Source organism: Humulus lupulus, chromosome 6 (assembly GCF_963169125.1).
Source record: "Humulus lupulus chromosome 6, drHumLupu1.1, whole genome shotgun sequence".
NCBI lineage: Eukaryota > Viridiplantae > Streptophyta > Magnoliopsida > Rosales > Cannabaceae > Humulus > Humulus lupulus.
Window position 1 is genome coordinate 7349141 of NC_084798.1, and position 19216 is coordinate 7368356.

General features: G+C 36.9%; 1 protein-coding gene across 1 annotated transcript; it reads right to left on the minus strand.

Moving 5' to 3' along the window:
- Window positions 1–15197: 15197 nt before the first annotated feature.
- Window positions 15198–16931, minus strand: LOC133784603 (uncharacterized). Its single transcript, XM_062223898.1, has one exon. The coding sequence runs from the start codon at window positions 16929–16931 to the stop codon at window positions 15198–15200; it is 1734 nt and encodes a 577-aa protein (XP_062079882.1).
- Window positions 16932–19216: the final 2285 nt, after the last annotated feature.

Sequence of the window (19216 nt, forward strand, 5' to 3'; positions counted from 1 at the left end):
AAATCTGTTGTTTGCACATCTGGTTAACTCCAAATATTTAGGTTTTTTGATGGTTCGGTTATGTCCGAACTATCTAAGCTCGCGTATTTGGTCATGTCCAAATACTTTATGTTTTTTATGGTTTGGTTATGTCCGAACTATCTAGGATCGCGTACTTGGTTATGTCCAAATAATTTATATATTTGATAATTCGGTTATGTCCGAACTATCTAAGATCGCGTACTTGGTTATGTCCAAATACTTTGTACGTTTTTGATAACTCGGTTAAGTCCGAACTATCTAAGCTCGCGTATCGCGTATTTGGTTATATCCAAACACAGTATGTTTTTGATAACTCGGTTAAGTCCAAACTATCTAAGCTCGCGTATTTGGTTATATCCAAACACTTAGTATGTTTTTGATAACTCGGTTAAGTCCGAACTATCTAAGCTCGTGTATTTGGTTATATCCAAACACTTAGTATGTTTTATTTATTACTTTTTATTTTTTAAGCTGGTGGTATGTATACCAATGATGCCCCCTTAATATCCTATGAGTGTGACCATAGGTTATTAACTTAAGAGAGATTGCAAAAATAAAAAAAATAAATTACATGCGGAACAAAGTAGACATGTTATTCAAATCGTGGTAGGAGGCTCCCATCTAATCTCGCAAGTTTGTATACGCCAGGGCGGATGACTGATTCTATCTGGTATGGTCCTTCCCAGTTTGGCCCGAGCACTCCTGCTGCTGGATCTCGAGTTGCTAAGAATACGCGTCTCAATACCAGATCTCCTATTCCGAATTTTCGATCTCGAACCCTTTTATTGAAATATCTTGTGGTTCGTTGCTGGTAAGCAGCATTTCTCAGCTGAGCCTCCTCCCTTTTTTCTTCGATCAAGTCTAGGGTTTCTTCGAGCTGAGTATGATTGGAGCTCTGGTCGTAAATCTGAGTTCGAATCGTTGGAATTTCGACCTCAATGGGCAACATTTCCTCGCAGCCGTATGCTAGAGAAAATGGGGTATGTCCAGTTGATGTCCGAGCTGTAGTTCTATATCCCCAAAGGACTTGAGGTAATTCCTCAGGCCATCGTCCCTTTGCTTCTTCCAACTTTTTCTTCAAAGAACTTTTGAGAGTTTTATTAACGGCTTCGACCTGACCATTCGCCTGAGGGTGAGCTACTGACGAAAAACTCTTTATTATACCGTTCTTGTTACAAAAGTTCGTAAATAAGTCGCAATCAAACTGGGTTCCATTGTCAGACACAATCTTTCTTGGCACTCCATATCGGCATACGATGTTCTTTATCACGAAATCTATGAGGTCGATTCCCCACACTGCAAAAGGCCATGGGGATGTCAACATGGTCAGTTTGGAAGGTGGAGCTCGGGGTATCGTGGCGAATCTCTGGCATTTGTCGCACTTTTTCACGTAATCGAAAGAGTCCGTTTTAATGGTTGGCCAGAAATATCCTTGGCGTATAATCTTCTTGGATAGGCTATGCCCCCCGGTATGATCTCCGCAGAACCCTTCATGAATTTCTTCAATAATCTTCTTTGCCTCGGGGGGAGTCACACATCTGAGCAATGGCATGGAATACCCTCTTCTGTATAGCCTTCCGTCCAGGATGGTGTAACGAGGAAGTTGATACATTAGTTTCCGAGCCTGATTTCGATCTTTTGGAAGAATTCCATTTTCGAGGTACTCAACGATCGGGCTCATCCAGGTCGGTTCTGTCTCGATCATACACACATCTTCCTCGTCTGGCTCAGTAATGCTGGGTGCTGACAGGTGTTCTACGGGTACAACATTCAGCTCCTCATTTTCGGCGGAAGTGGCGAGCCGAGCTAAGGCATCTGCATTTGAGTTTTGTTCTCGGGGAACCTGTTCGATCGCATAAAACTCGAAAAACTCCAATGCGGATTTTGCCTTCTCCAGATAAGCTGCCATTTTTGTGCCACGAGCTTGGTATTCTCCCAAGATTTGATTTACCAAGAGCTGGGAGTCGCTGTAACAATGTATAGCTTTGGCCTTGAGCTCTTTTGCTATTCGCAGTCCCGCAAGTAAAGCCTCATACTCAGCTTCATTATTAGATGCTTTAAAGCCAAACCTTAAAGCAGAGTGAAATTTTCTCCCTGCAGGAGTGATCAGAATAACTCCTGCCCCCGCTCCATTTTCATTTGACGACCCGTCGACGTAAAGTTTCCACAGCTCGTGGGTCATGGTTGTTACCTCGTCGTCGGCTGTACCGGTGCACTCCACTATAAAATCCGCCAACGCTTGTGCCTTAATGGTTGTTCTCGGATGGTAGGTGATCTCGAACTGTCCGAGCTCAACAGCCCATTTAAGGAGTCGACCAGACGCCTCTGGTTTGGACAAGACTTGCCTTAGTGGTTGATCTGTTAGTACATGGATAGGATGCGCTTGAAAGTAAGGGCGGAGCTTGCGAGATGAGTGGATTAGGCTGAGGGCGAGCTTCTCCATCAGTGGATATCTTGACTCTGCCCCCAGTAATCTTTTACTGATGTAGTAGACGGGTTTCTGTATTCTCTCTTCTTCTCGAACTAGCACCGCGCTTATCGCGTGTTCAGTTGTTGAGAGGTATAGGAACAGTACTTCTCCCGTCTCAGGCTTCGATAGGATGGGTGGTTCGGCTAAGTGCCTTTTGAGCTCCTGAAAGGCTAGTTCGCACTCTTCTGTCCATTCGAACTTCTTACTTCCTTTCAATAAGTTGAAGAATGGGAGACCGCGGTCCGTTGACTTCGAAATGAACCTGCTTAGAGCTGCCATCCTGCCAGTCAAGCTTTGAACATCTTTATGCTTCCGAGGTGAAGGCATATCGATCAGGGCCTTTATCTTATCGGGATTAGCCTCGATTCCACGAGAGTTGACAATGAAACCCAGAAATTTCCCTGAAGACACCCCAAAAGTGCACTTCTGAGGATTCAACTTCATGTTGTACTTTCTGAGCACGCCAAAGCACTCTTCGAGGTCATCAACATGGTTCTTGTTAAGTTGAGACTTTACAAGCATGTCGTCAACATAAACTTCCATGTTGTTCCCTATTTGCTCTGAGAACATCATGTTTACGAGCCGCTGGTACGTGGCTCCGGCATTCTTGAGTCCGAATGGCATGACATTGTAGCAGTAGAACCCTTTATCGGTGATGAAGCTCGTATGCTCTTGGTCGGGGGCATGCATGGGAATCTGGTTATATCCAGAATAGGCATCCATGAACGACATCAGACCATGCCCCGCCGTGGCGTCTACGAGCTGGTCAATTCTCGGCAGGGGAAAACAGTCTTTCGGGCAAGCCTTGTTGAGGTCTGAGTAGTCAATGCACATTCTCCACGTCCCATTGGGTTTCGGGACCAACACTGGATTGGCCACCCAGTTCGGGTAAAAAGCGTCCCTTATGAAATTATTTGCTTTCAGCCTGTCCACCTCCTCCTTTAGTGCTTTCTTTCTGTCTTCATCCAGCTGCCTTCGCTTTTGCTGCTTCGGGGGAAAGCTTTTGTCTATATTTAATGCGTGGCTCGCTATATTAGGGCTTATTCCCACCATGTCAGAGTGCGACCACGCGAAGACATCCTGGTTTTTCTTCAGAAAGCAAATTAATTGCTATTTTGATTCGTCTTGGAGGTGTTTCCCGACCTTCACTTTCTTTGAGGGGTCAGCTTCCTCGAGCTGAACCTCTTTGAGCTCTTCCAAAGGTTGGAGGTCAACCTTCTCCTCAATCCTCAGATCGATCTCCTCATCAATTTCTAAAACTGTCCCATCTATATTCTGTATGATAACGAGTGCTTGAGCGCTCGTTTGTTTCTTTCCCCTCAAGGAAATGCTGTAGCACTCCCTTCCTGCCAATTGATCTCCTTTCAATGTTCCGACTCCGCTTGGAGTTGGGAACTTAAGGGCTAGATGCCTTACAGATGAAACTGCCCCCAGCCCGCCCAGGGCGGGTCTCCCGAGCAATACATTGTAGGCAGATGGTAACTCCACTACCACGAACTCCATCATCTTGGTCACCGAGACTGGATAGTCTCCCAAGGTCACAGGGAGTTTGATGGACCCCATACAGGCGGTTCCTTCTCCAGAAAAGCCGTACAACGTGGTTGCACAAGCCTTCAGGTCGCGAAGGGAGAGTCCCATTTTTTCTAGTGTTGCTTTATAAAGAATGTTAACTGAGCTCCCATTGTCTATGAGAACTCGGCGCACTCTTTTGTTGGCATGCTGTAGGGTGATGACAAGTGGATCATGATGAGGGAACTGGACATGGGAGGCATCCTCCTCGGTGAAGGTTATAGGCTGAGTTTCAACCCTTTGGCTTTTTGGTGCCCTTGGTTCGGGTTCATAAGGAGACCCGTCCCCTGTCTTCAGCTCATTCACATATCGCTTTTGAGCATTTCTGCTCCCTCCTGCGAGATGAGGACCTCCCGAGATGGTTATTACGTCCTCTCCATCTATCGGCGGAGGCCTGTCTTCATCCCGAGATCGGGAGTTATTATTCTGTGCTGCCGGAAGCGCGGCTACTCTCTGGCTGGCAGTAGCCTGTCCAGTATTCTGGTTTTTGACATACTGCCGGAAATAACCTCTCGAGATCAATCCTTCGATCTCGTCCTTCAGCTGTCGGCACTCATCAGTTGTGTGTCCGGTGTCCCTATGAAACCGACAATACTTGCTGGAATCCCTCTTGGACTTTTGATTCCTCATAGGGTCCGGACGCCTGAAGGGGACCTGGTTTTCATTAGCCAGGTATATGTTTTCCCGAGACTCGTTGAGCTCGGTGTGCACTTTATATACGGAGAAATACCTTTCTCCTTTTTTCTTCTTTCCTCCATCAGCCTCGGGGTTATTTCCCTCGCTCTTTTTCCTCTTGGAGGGATTCTCTGAGGTAGGCTGTGGAGCTGCTGGGTCAGCCGAGGTTGAGGCGGAGTTAATGTTTATCGTTGTAGTTTCGGTCTGCGAGGTCGCCTTGAGCGTTGACCTCGCCTCCTATACATTGACAAATCTCTGCGCCCGTCTGTTAAACTCGGTTATCGACCTCACCGGTTTCCCTTGCATGTCATCCCAAAGGGCACTTCCAGGTAACACACCAGCTCGGATGGCCATCAAGTGCCCACTGTCATCCACGTCTCGAGCTTGGGCGACCTCTAGATTAAATCTTGTCAGGTAGCTCTTCAGTGTTTCGCCCGGTTGTTGTCGAACGTTAGTCAAAGTGGATGCTTCGGGTCTGACTCCCATCATAGCTCGGAACTGCTTCTTGAAGTCTCTAGACAATTGATCCCACGAAGTTATAGAATGTCTCTTGTACTTCTCGAACCAACTCTTGGCAGGTCCGGCCAATGATGTCGGAAACAACATGCATCTGAGCTCGTAACCCACGTTACTAGCTCTCATGATAGTGTTGAATGTACTCAGGTGGCTACATGGGTCGGTTTTTCCTTCAAACGCTGGGACGTGAGGAATCCGAAACCCTTGAGGAAACTGAGTGTTAGAAATATTGGGAGCAAACGGCTCGAGCTCCTCATCAGAGTCCTCATATCAATCGTTCCCTCGTTCATTCTTCAAAAGCCTAAAGGCTTTTTCGAGCTGATCAATCCTTTCTTGGACTGGGTCCTTAGGCGGTGTCTGGAATTGCCGATCATTAATCGCGATCCCAGGCTCGCATCTCCGTGGGGGATCCTTTCTACGCCGCCTTGTCTCCGCAGTGCGAGATCGGAACGTTTGACTCCTCTCAGATGGCGCGCCTCTCCGCCCCTGGAACGTCTCTCTGTTTCCTTGTCTTTCCCCTGTACGCCCTTGATCCTGATCTCGACCAGGTTGAGCGTTTCTGCGGGGAGGTGAAGGATATCTTATGGGAGACGGAGGGAACCGTATAGGTGACGGTGGTTGTCGTCCTTGCTTCGGCCTAGAGGGCCCAGAATTTGCCCGAGATGGGCCAGTTGGGTTCGGTGCACTACCAAGAACCTGAGTCCGAGCCTCGGTAGGAGCTCGGTTATTCTCAGTTCCTGCAGGTGCTTCCGCAGGTGTATTAGGCGGGACCCGAGCCCGGGTACTCCTCTGAGGCCTAGAAGGGGCGGATGGCTCTGCTGGTGTTGGAGGTTGTGTCGGCCTCCTTGTGGCAGCATTTTTTTCGTGGACGTCCACGGGGCCTCCGGGGAGGAACGTGCACGTCCCTTGGAGGAGGGACTTGGTCTTCGCGCGGAGGCGGGGGCTGAGCCACCTGCACCTCTGCGGCTATCCTAGTCAACTCCTCGTTACGTTTGTTGGCTTCTGCCAACAACTGTTTCAGCTGCCGATTCTCCAATTCTACAATAGGGACATAACGTTCAGGGTTATAGTACATGTCCTCATCCCTTGGTTGTGGAGGTGGCCCCTGGGAATCGGAGGACCCTCTCCTTTCATCAGCGTCCGGGTTCTCCATTGGCTGTTTTCCAGGACGCCTTGGGTAATTTTCTTCAGGAGTGTTCTGATTGTTTGCAGCCATGAATCTCTCAGGGATGAATGCTTAAGGCTCTCAATGAAAGCACCAAACTATTGACGCCGTTTTTTGTCAACAGATAAAAGAATAGAGCACGTAAACAATTAAAGACAATGGCCAAAAGAAACAAACGAATCAAACACACGGTTTTTTACGTGGTTCAGCAGTTAAATCTGCCTAGTCCACAAGTCACTGTTATTAACCTCAAGATTATCTCTGAACAATTCTTTAGCAAGAATTCTCCAGAGTTTTCTCTCAAGGATCAGGATTTTCCCTCCTTTACAATGGTGCATGCCTTCTCTATTTATAGAGAAGAATGCAGAATACTATCCCACATATTTTGGGTAGTTACTCCTTTGTGAATAAAAATAAATGGCTTTAAATGCCAATAATCAGATATTAAAGGAAACGTCCCCCAAAGATCAGGGGGCGTATAACTGTATTAAATAATATCCCACAATTATTGGGGATTTACATCAATTAATGAGGACTACATCTCATAGTTATTACACTTGTAGATACTCAAGGTGGTTATAGCGTATCTTCAAGGCTCCAGCATTTCTGGTCTCATGTCATTGTGCGAGCCACTGACATCTCCCGAGCTAACGTTTCTTTCGAGATGGGATATCGAGCTCAAGAACCATGCTCCGAAGTTCCTGAAGATGAAGGTGTTCTCGGAGCTACCTTTCGAGATCGAGGTCATTTCGAGATCACCGCACTCGAGGTCATACATCATACTTTGTTGCGAACTCTAATCCTCACGAGACCATTTGTTGCGAACTCAGCTTTCGAGGTCATATTTACTATGGCTCGAAATCTGGGTATAACAGAAGGCGGGACAGATCCTAGGTGGCTTTGGCATGTGTATTGGGAGAGGACTAAAGGAATGGACCAATGGAATCGATTGAGAATGACGTTGACATTTGAGTCTTTTATTTATGTATTTATGATTTCCGCATTTAGCATTTGAACATTTATAATAAATGTTTAATTTTCTTTATGATTTTATGTATAAACAATGAGATCCCATATTTTGGATTTTCTATAATAAAGTTCTATTATTTTATGTATATATCCAAAAGATAGTAGTATGTCTTAGTAGTTTTTAAAGGTCGGAGGTCTTTAAGTTAGTCGGGTCTTTATAGATAGTGTATATTTTGTGCCAAATTTGGCCCAAAATATATGTCAATTCTATATTTGGCCAACTTTTTATATTTGTACTCCAATGCATAAGGTGCAAACTTGTTAATAAAAAAAGTCAATACAGTGATTAATGTTTATTGAAAATATACAAAACAACTAATTTTTTATTAAAATATAAATTAAAAATTAAAAAAAATTCAATTATTAAATCATGTTAATGAGTGACAAATGAGTAATTAAAAAAAAGTGATATTTATTTTGTGCCATATTTGACCCATGATATATTTTATGTTAAATTTGATGCATTTTTTTGCATGTGCTAAATTTAGTACAGATTTTAGACCTTCGAGTTCCATTTTATAATGATGGGCTAAAAAATGGCTATACACCACCTTTATAGCACTCCATTAGTCATGCTCTAACTTAGTAGCATGACTAAAATCGTTGGGACAAGGTCATCTCCCTTTTATCTGCATTTGGTAGTATTTATGGCCTACCACACAATACCTCACACAACACTACGCCAAATGACAAACAAAAGTAACACATATATAAATTCGTTGTTGGCATATAAATTTGTTAAATAACTCATATATAAATTTAATTGGATAAATTTAGTTTAATTAGGTGTCGCATCATAAATAAATGCTCGAAATTATAAAAATTAATAATTGACTATCTTCGTCGCCACTTTTGTTTGTCTTCTTTCTCACGGAATAGTTTATATATATAAACAAGACATTAAAATTAAGAAATTTCATAGAACTAGACTTTATAGTTTATGGAAAGTGATCATGTATGTTGTCGCTTTATAAAGTACACATCAAACGAAACAACACGTTATGACTATATTTGATTACTCTTAACTCTATTCAATTAATTCAAAGAAGAAATAAAATCTCTAAATTATAGTTGACTGTACATGGAAATGAATATGCATAAATTTTATTGGATTGAATGTTAGAGATGAAATATACTAAGATAAGATGAGAGTTTTTAAATTTTAAATTCTAATAAGATTATTGGATTAAATGAGAATTTATAATGTTTCGATTTATGAGGGCTAAGGTTTATTTTAAAATTATGTTTATATATATTTAATTTCTATGACATATAATATTTTTTTTATATAATTTTTGTATATGGGTACGTGTACTACCAGAAAACTTGTTTCAAATAATACCGAAAAAGTATTATGAAATACATATCATAAAACACTTTGATGTCTTAAGGAAAGTAATGCCATCGTAAGTTGGAGTAGTTGCATAACACTTTTCAATTGTTATAGATAAGTGTTATTATAGTGCTTCATTTTTGTTGTTTATATGATAGTTTGTACAACACTTTTGCTACAGTGTCATACATATAATCCTATACAACACTTTTTTTCCTTGCAAACAACGTCACCAAAAAAAACATCATTGAAGCCAAACAAAATAGTATAAATAAAATATTATTAATTACTTGAATTTACAATAATAGGTTTAGTTTAGGCTTCCAAAATTAGGAAAATATTATCGTCACTGAATATGTGAAAAGTTAGGAAAATAATTTATTTGATTCCAAAGAAAACAATCTCATTATAACTACACATTCGAAAAACAATACTTCAATCATCATTGCTAATACAAAATTTGTCAAAACAACCTATGTATTATAAATACTAACCAAAACTCAAAGTTCAAATATGAACAAGAAAAAAAGCGATTGCATATGATCATATATATGATCTTGTTTAGGACCCAAAGTCCAAATTATTTCACCAATACAACTACTCATAATAATCTTTCTCCGCAACACTACATGATATATAAATTATAAATCTAGTTAACCATGCATAATCATAATATTCCATTATTTTTATAACTCTCTTATTTTGGAGAAAAAGGTTGTAGATGAGTTGAGTTGATACAGAGCTAGTTGAAATGACTCATACTTCCCGAATTGAAGTGCCCACAACAATTGATGGAGTTATCGAGATGAATTATCAACATCATTCATAAATAAATGTTCAAAATTATAAATGAATAGTAGTTCACTGTCGTTGTCACCAATTTTTTTTCTCTTCCCTCATTTTGAAGTTGTTTGAATAGTTCTTATATATAAACAAGAAATTTCTTAGAAAGATACTTCAATATAGAAAGTGAACCACCACATATATATATATACTAGATACAAGCAACATGAAATCACTACAACAAAATAAAGGTTTTATGACTTTATTTGAGATTCATTGAAAGTCTACAATGTCTCTCAATTGGGAAGACGTTGTTGGTGGGGTCATTGTAGGTATATGTCTCACGTCTCTCAATGGAAAATGTGAGAGACTTCCCACGTCTCCTAGTGGGAGAGGTTGAAAGTCAAACGTTGACTTTCAACCTCTCCCATAGGGAGACGTGTAAAGTCACTCACATTTCCCAATGAGAGACATTAAAAGTCCCTGGGAGACTTTCAATGTCTCCCATTGGGAGAGGTGAGTGACTTCCTATGTCTCCCAGACTTTCAACCTCTCCCAATGGGAGACATTGAAAGTCTTCCATATTTATAAAAAAGTCAATTAATATTATTTTAATTTGATTTAATAATTATTTAAATTTAAATTGATTTTAATTGAAATGGTTTTAATTTAAATTTAGTTTGATTTAATAATTAATTAATTTGAAATTATTTTAATATTAATTTATTAATTAATTAAATTGAAATCAAATTAATATTAATTCAAATTAAAATTGACATAATTAATAAAATAAAAATATGCAAGAAGTACACAATATTTGTTAGACATATACAAGAAACACAATATTTGTTAGACATATACAAGAAATACAATATTTGTTAGATATATTCAAAATTAACAAATAATGCATTATGTATGAAGAAAGAGGTAAAAATAGAAAAAAAACCTATCAACGAGGTCGGTAACTTTGGATTATCGGCAACATATATGTCGCCCATTCTTGTCGCAACTCATCAACTTGTGCCTCTGTATATGACGTACTTGTTAGATGCAAAAAATATACAGTAAAATATATTAATTAATTATTTGATTACATTTATATATATGGTTTCAAAAATAATTTGTAAATTTTAATTAATAATATTGTTCTCAAGTAATGTCTACGAAAAAGAAAATAAACGACACTAAATAAGCACGTGATAAAGTTGGATGTCTATATAAAACTAATTGTTTATTATCCTAGATAAAACCGGGCACCATTTCTCCTATAATACTGACCTAACCATCTGCATGTCTATAGCAAAATAAACAATTCAAACAACATACAATAAGTTTTTTCCTTATAGCTTCGCAGCACACAACCAAATTTCTCAGAACCTACTCCACTAAAACACACAAGTTCTCAAAATTCCGTTATTACCGCAGCACATAATATTAATCTCAGAACCTACTTCACTGTGGATGAATATTTAAGATATTCAAATTCCTCTAACATTTGTTTAATAATATTAAAATTAGAAGTAAGAGAATATACACTTCCCGATCAATTGAAGTGCCCACAACAATTGATAGAGTTATCGAGATGAATTATCAACATCATTCATAAATAAATGTTCAAAATTATAAATGAATAGTAGTTCACTGTCATTTTCACCATTTTTTTTTCTCTTCCCCCATTTTGAAGTTGTTTGAATAGTTCTTATATATAAACGAGAAATTTCTTAGAAAGATACTTCAATATGGAAAGTGAACCACCACATATATATATATACTAGATACAAGTAATATATATATTTTGCACAAACAACGTGCAATATATATATACTAGATACAAGCAATGTGCAATATGCACGTTTTTTTCTTTTTCATACATGATATATAAATTATAAATCTAGTTAACCATGCATAATATTCCATTATTTTTATATCTCTCTTATTTTGGAGAAAAAGGTTGTAGATGAGTTGAGTTGATATAGAGCTAATTGATGGAGTTGTTGAGATGAATTATCAACATCATTCATAAATAAATGTTCAAAATTATAAATGAATAGTAGTTCACTGTCATTGTCACCATTTTTTTTTCTCTTCCCCCATTTTGAGGTTGTTTGAATAGTTCTTATATATAAACAAAAAATTTCTTAGAAAGATTCTTCAATATGGAAAGTGAACCACCACACATATATACAGCAATATATATATATATATTTTGCACAAGTAACGTGCAATATATATATACTAGATACAGGCAATATATATATCTAGTTTTATATATATATATATTAGATACAAATAATGTGCAACATTTTTTTGGTTTTATTTATAAAATATATTAATTATTTTTATTAAATTTATATTCATGTCATATAAATTTTGAAATAAATATCCTATTTTAATTAAATAATTTGTTTATTTTTGTTTAAGTTTATGTTTGTTCTAATTTTTGAATTTGGGTGTGACAGTAAGAGATTATTTATTATATTTTTAATATAATATTAAATATTATAGGTGGATTTTAAATTTAAGTTTCTTCCTAGTTTTTTTGTAAAAGTAATTTGTTGCTAATTCACAATAGATTATATTATAGGTTAATATGATATTATTCTAATAATTGAATTTAAGTTTAATTAAATTTTATTTAACTTATAAAACGTATGATTTTATTATAATTTTAAATAATTATCCTTGTAAAATATCTCTAAAATATCATATTTTAATTTGTTTAATTATATATTATTTAAAAATATTTATCATTGTAAAATATCTAAAATATATCCTATTTTAATTATTTTAATTATTTATTATTTTTAAATAATTATTATGGTAAAATATCTCAAAAATAACCTATTTTAATTTTTTTTAATTATTTAATTATAGGGGGTGTTTGTTTTGACTAGTTGAGTTACCTTAGAAAAGTGTAGAGGGACTTAGGATGAAAGTAATATTAAACTCTTGTGTTCAAAATGATTCACTTTACCCTTAAAATACATGTGGGGCTCACACAAATTATTAACTTTGCCCCCTTAAAATTTGAATCAAACATAGGAAGGGATTTAGATTCTCATTCCCACATTTACTTTACCACATAGCAAACAACCCCTTAAGTGTTTACAAATGACTGTTAAATATAAGAATATTAGGTTAAATATAAGAATATTATGTTAAAATTAACAATAAAAAAATAAAAAATTATTAAAACTAAAAATTTCTGTTATCTACATACTTATTATAATAGAAGAGATATATGTATATATATATATTGTCTCTTGCTTTATAAAGTAGACATCAAATACAAGTCATTCGTGTACTATATAAATATATATATAGGACAATTCTTTTATAGGGGCTTCATTTTAAGCCCTATCAGTAGGGCTCTCAGTGTTCTCGACCTTTGAACAGTTTTCAGCAGTATTTTTTTTATGACCGTGTATATTGTAGCTATTTAGAGCATCAACGCAATTTTCAGAAAATTCTGAATGGTTTATAGTACCGAAAACTATGTTCAAATATGTTGTTGCACGCGTGACTAATTTTTTTTATGCGCATGGAAAACAATATGTTTAAACCTTGTTTTCGGTACTGTAAATTATTCAGAATTTTCTAAAAATTTGCAGGATGTTCTAAACAACTACAATATACACGGTTATAAAAAAATATCGTACCAAAAACTGTTCACAGGTCGAGAACAGTGAAGAGTCCCACCAATAGGACTTAAAGTGAAGCCCCTATAAAAAATTTGTCGTATATATTTTAAGAAAAATTAATTCTAGACGCAAAGTCTTTGTTGGGACTTTATGTATTGAATTATACTTTGTTTTGAGAGTTATAAATGCGAGACTTTGTTGGTCTAGATATCCACACATCGATTTTGATTATGTAAATTCGTTAAATAGTTCATATATATAAATTTAATTGGAGAATATAAGAATTATTGTTACATTGATAAATGAATAAATAAATGTTCACATCACATTTATAAATGAACAATATTGACTATCGTATTAGTCACTTTTCCTTGTCTTCTTTCCCATGGAATACTCTGCTAGGTTAAAGACCCTTTAGTCACCCCACTTGTTGTTCTAATACTCTTGAAGTCATTAATAAGTTCCACATGAGAAAAGTCTCTCTCTCACACGTCGACAGTTGACGCTACGGTAAGATTTGAATAGTTTTACTTCAAAATAATGCTGCCCTAGCTAATTGATTCTCAAATTATTATTAGCATTAATATTCATAATTTTTCTATTAAATATATTTGAAATTCCGTTTTTTAAGATTACCAACTTAATTATTTAAATTAAATAATTAATTGTTAAATTGTTACAGAAATGTTTGAACAGACACCAGATATGTTTAAACAGTTTGTGACCAAAAGATAAAAACGAACATGAAGTAAAGAACACGAATTTTTACGTGGTATCAGCAATCTTTGCAGATTGCTACTAGTCCACGAGGCCACGCCCAGAGAATGAAATTTATTAGAATAATATCTAAATGATTACAAAATCAAATTGACTTATACAAATAAAGACTCCCTCTTGAATTTGTCGCAACTGTTGTAATCTAAACTTCTAATCAAATTTCTGAAGTGCTAAGATCTTGAACTCCCTTCAAATCATAACACTTGCACTTTTCCTCCCGAAAAGTGACTCACGAACAAGACTTCTCCCGAAGCTTGATGACCAATGTCCAAGTGTGTTCAACCTGCACAATTAACACAAAGAAAACAATACAGAAGTACACTGTAATAAACCACTAAGAACTTGCTGGACTCAAGTTCTTCACATAATAAAAAGTCTCTCTAAAACTTGAAAAATATTTGGAAAGTAATACCCAAGAGAGATAATCAAAAACCAACGACCTAAGGATGATTATATACATTTTAGAATCCCTTTAGGTCGTGGAAAACAAATCAGGAATCAAACAGCCAATAAATGGAAAATCTTCCAAAATAGGAAAGTCAGAATCTGTTCAAACAGACTGGCAATCCGTTCAAACAGATTCATTGAACCTGGACAGATTTTCAACCCAGTTTCCTTAAATAAATAAGGAAACAATATATCTTTTATTATTGCAAGCTCTACACGATTTCTGGGTAACCAATTCAGATAAATAAATAATAATTTTCCAATTCAAGAAAAAGATATTTTTTTATAGGAAAATATATATATTTATTTTATTAACACATAAAATAAAAATCTGAATATTACAAAACAAGTAACTACCCATTTTCGAAATTCACCACAAAATATTACAAAAGAGGAAACTACTAATTTCGAAAATATCATTTTAATTAATTTTGTCATAATTATCAAAAATGCCAATAAAGGATTTTACAATCTCCCCCTTTGGCAATTTGATAGACAAAATTAATTCAAAAACCTGCAACACAAATGTTAGTGATAAGTAAAGAGAAAGAACTCCCCCTGCAAACATGCATGAACTTATAACAAACATGAAAATAAACTAGACTTAACTCCCCCTCAAAATAAGAAGGTCCAGAGTTAAACAAAACAACAAACAAGCAGGTTTTTGGAAATCTACTCTCCCCCTTTTGTGTCTTTCAAAGAAGCCAAAGAACCATAAAACAAAAGAACAAAAAAGAGTATCAATGTTTAAATGACAAATCTAAAATAAAACTAAACAACTGGATCTTTAGACAGAGATCGAACAGCCTCCAACACAGAACGTTGTAGTCCTTCAATTGACATCACGCGAGCAGTCATAGAGTCAACAGAGGCTCGGACAGCAGCTATTTCTGTTGCAACAAGTCCTGAATCTGTGGCAACATAGGAGGAGGCATGAGGAATGTCATCCGAGGCAATCTTCAGAGATTGGGGCTTGACTTTCTTGGAGGACGGAGCAGCATTGGCTTCAGTAGGAGGGGCAGAGGCTTTGTAGGAAGCAGCAGTAGTTGGGGCCACCAAGTCTTCTTGATCACGTTGGAGGTCTTGTTTCTGCATACTCAACACTTTATAAATAACTTGAGGAAAAGGAAGATTCAAGTTTTTCCTGTTACCTTTGCGAAACCCAATGATTTGATCATGAATAACCAAAGCCAAATTTAAACCAAGACCGGTCCCCACTTTGTACAAAAAAGATGCCATATCAAAAGAGATAGTGGCCGTGTGAGATGTGGGCTTCCAATTTGTTGTTGCAAACTTATGGAGGACAGCATAAGTGTAGGTGAGATTGGAGACGGAGATGACTGTGTTAGATGGCCATACCATTTTTTGTCCGACCAACTCAGTGATAACCATGTCCTTGTCAAGAGAAGCACCATCAACATCATCCTCGACAGTAAGGGGAAGGCACAAAGCAAGAGCAATGTCTTGAGGAGAAAAAGAGAACCAATGGCCCCTAACAAACACTTTATTATACAGAGGAGATGAAGGTTCAATAATTTCAGTAGTAATATTGGCATAGAATTCCTTGACTATTCTATCCACAAAACCAGAAAATTTAACCAAAGAACCTGTCCATTGTCGATCTTGAAGCATTGTTAGCACACCAAAAGGACGATGATCACTCAAGACATAATTTATTTCAATGATAAATTTCCTTTGAGCATATAGAACCATATCACGTGCATTATCATTATAGCAAAAAATGGAAGAATAAGGTTTGAAATTTACACCTGAATGTTTTGGTGAAGGTGTAGAACCAGAAATAGGTTTCTTCCCTTTAGCTTTGGATGGCAAAGGAGATGCAATGTGGTCTGAGTCAGATTCGGCTTCTTGTTCAGAGGGGATAGTGTCTTCTTTTTCTGGCTCATCAGACTCAGCCTCTGATTCTGCAATGTCAGGAACCGTTTCATCAGACAATGTGGTATCATAAGTTGCTTCAGATTCTGACTTATCTTCCTCAGGATCAGATTCGGAGGAGGACAGTGAAGGGGGATGAGCCTTCAATTTTTTCTTGGCAGCAGACAAGGGAGAAAGAGACGCGTCCAACCCCAATTTCTGTTTGGGAGTCACAGAATTTTTCTTGGACTGACTCGGCTTCAAGGGCAATTTGAGCAACCCAGCAGCAGCAGCTTTGGAAGGGGAGGAAACAGATTTCGATTTTGCCCTAGCCTCCAAAGACGAATCAAACGGAAGAGGAGAATGGTCCTTGGCTCGAGAGGGCACAACCACTTCAGATGGTGGTGCAACAATGTCAGCAGAGATATCTGGAAACACCATAGGATGTTCATGAGAGAGCGAAAACACCTTTTTGCGAGCCTTGGATTTGCAGGACTTTCCAACAGATGTGGGAGCTGTGGGAACAGAAGGAGGCGCCGTTGACACAGACGGAGGAGGCGAAGGAGAGGGCACCTTTCGGGATTGAGAAACAGGAGTCTTCTTGGAGGAAGCACCACGAGTTCTCACCATTTTTTTCTGAAAAACAGAAAGCACTTACAAGGAAAAATGAGAGAAACAAAACAATTAGAAGAAGATGAAATGACTAAGTGAGATCGTGGGAGAGAAGAAATAGGGTAAAGACATGCCTTTTTAAATAACTTACTTACCCAAAATGAATACCCACGGCAAAAAGAGGTTTCCCTTTTTTATTAAAAAATTGTTTTAATTAACCAAGAAAAGGAAACAATCTTGAAGACACACGAACTTTCCCCTTTTTGTTTTATTAAAAAAAATCTGTTTATAAAGATGTAATATATATATAAACACCCAAACCAAAAAAGTAACCAGAAATAAATACCCCACACGATCTCCTCAATGACTTTTTCCCTTTTTTTTTTTAAAAAAAAATCCTAAACAAAGTACAAGACAATAAAGATACAAATCATGATATTCCAAAATGAGAAAGAAGTCAAAAATAAATTCCTTGGAGACAAAGAATATATTAAATCACACAATTAAATGCATAATTTCTCATAATCACCACAATGATTCGGTCCACCAAGAATTTCCTTGTCAAATTATTTTTTTTTTTTATTATTATCATATATGAACAAAAATAAAAACTCAACCCCAAAAAAAATCTGCTTTGATCAAAGAGAGTCATCCTGATAAGAATAAAATCAAGCAAATGAAAATAAGTGTTAGTGTAAAACATAGATAAGAACCCTTGTGAAAATGAAAAATTAGAAAGAATATTCGAGAGAAATAAAGCACAATTCAGTCACAAGCACATATTCTTTAAGTGAATCAAACAACATGTATGAGTCTTACACACATTTTTTTTTTGTTAAAACTGTGTACAATTTTTATTGCATTGTTTCAAGCATAAGTGTGTGATAGTGTATGCAAGGGAACATTGCCCAATGACAAATAAGTCTTTTTCGAAATTAAAATAATTGTAACCCATGAAGACGCTGTCACACTACACCAGTGGTAGCCCTTTTCTATGGTAGCGTATCCTCTTCATAACTCCGAATTACAAAGTTCCAACTTACTCAAAAGACGGCTTTCACACACTGATGCAGGTAGCTCTATTCTTGCACAGGAGCTTGAAACAATGCTACACAAAAGGAAGCTCAAACATTAAACATTGATTAATTTACTCGAATATGCCTAGGAGGAATTGATTAAATTTCTCTCAAGAATATACAACCAAAGATTCATAAACACAAGACAGATTATCCAGCTTGACACACAACAAAATTTTCAAATTGATTAACAATTTTCTTAACCAAAAATAACACACATTAGATCAAGCGGACAACACCATAGCAAGAAAATTTAAAGAGAACAAACCCCCAAAGATTTTCGGAGGAAATCAAAGCGAACCGAATCAAGAGCTTTAGTGAAAATATCTGCAATTTATTTATGTGTTTCAATATATTCCAAGACAAGAACTTTATTTTCAACTAATTCTCTTATGAAATGATGACGAATATCAATATGTTTAGTACGAGAATGTTGCACAGGATTTTTTGAAATATTAATTGCACTTGTATTATCACAAAAAATAGTTAAAGTGTCAAGATCAAACCCATAATCCATCATCATTTGCTTCATCCACAAAAGTTGTGCACAACAACTTCCCGCTGCAATGTATTCGGCCTCAGCTGTTGAAAGAGAAATAGAATTATGTTTCTTGCTGTGCCAAGAAACAAGATTATTTCCCAAGAAGAAACATCCTCCACTAGTGTTTTTTCTGTCATCAGTGTTACCTGCCCAATCAGCATCACTAAAACACACTAGATTAGGGTTAGTTTCTTTTGAATACCAAATACCATAATCAACAGTCCCATGAACATATCGAATGATTCTTTTGATAGCTGCAACATGAGACTCCATGGGATATCCTTGGTACCTGGCACACACACCAACACTATAACTCAAATCAGGTCGACTAGCAGTGAGATAAAGAAGACTACCAATCATGCTCCTAAATGTAGGATCCACTTTGACACCATTTTCATCTTTGGATAGCTTCACAGTCGTTCCCATTGGTGTTTTGGCTATCTTTAAACTTTCAAGTCCAAACTTTTTCACCAAGTTCTTAGCATATTTGCTTTGAGAAATAAATGTGCCTTCATCTAATTGCTTGACTTGTAAACCTAAGAAATAGGTCAATTCTCCCACCATGCTCATTTCAAATTCCTCTTTCATTTGTTTCACAAATACCTGCACCTCATTGTCAGAAGTAGAACCAAACACAATATCATCAACATAAATCTGAGCAATAATTATGTTATATTTAATATTTT

What these genes read in the sequence shown, in the direction of transcription:
- LOC133784603 (XM_062223898.1), bottom strand. Translation starts at nt 16,931, where the DNA reads ATGGTGAGAACTCGTGGTGCTTCCTCCAAGAAGACTCCTGTTTCTCAA.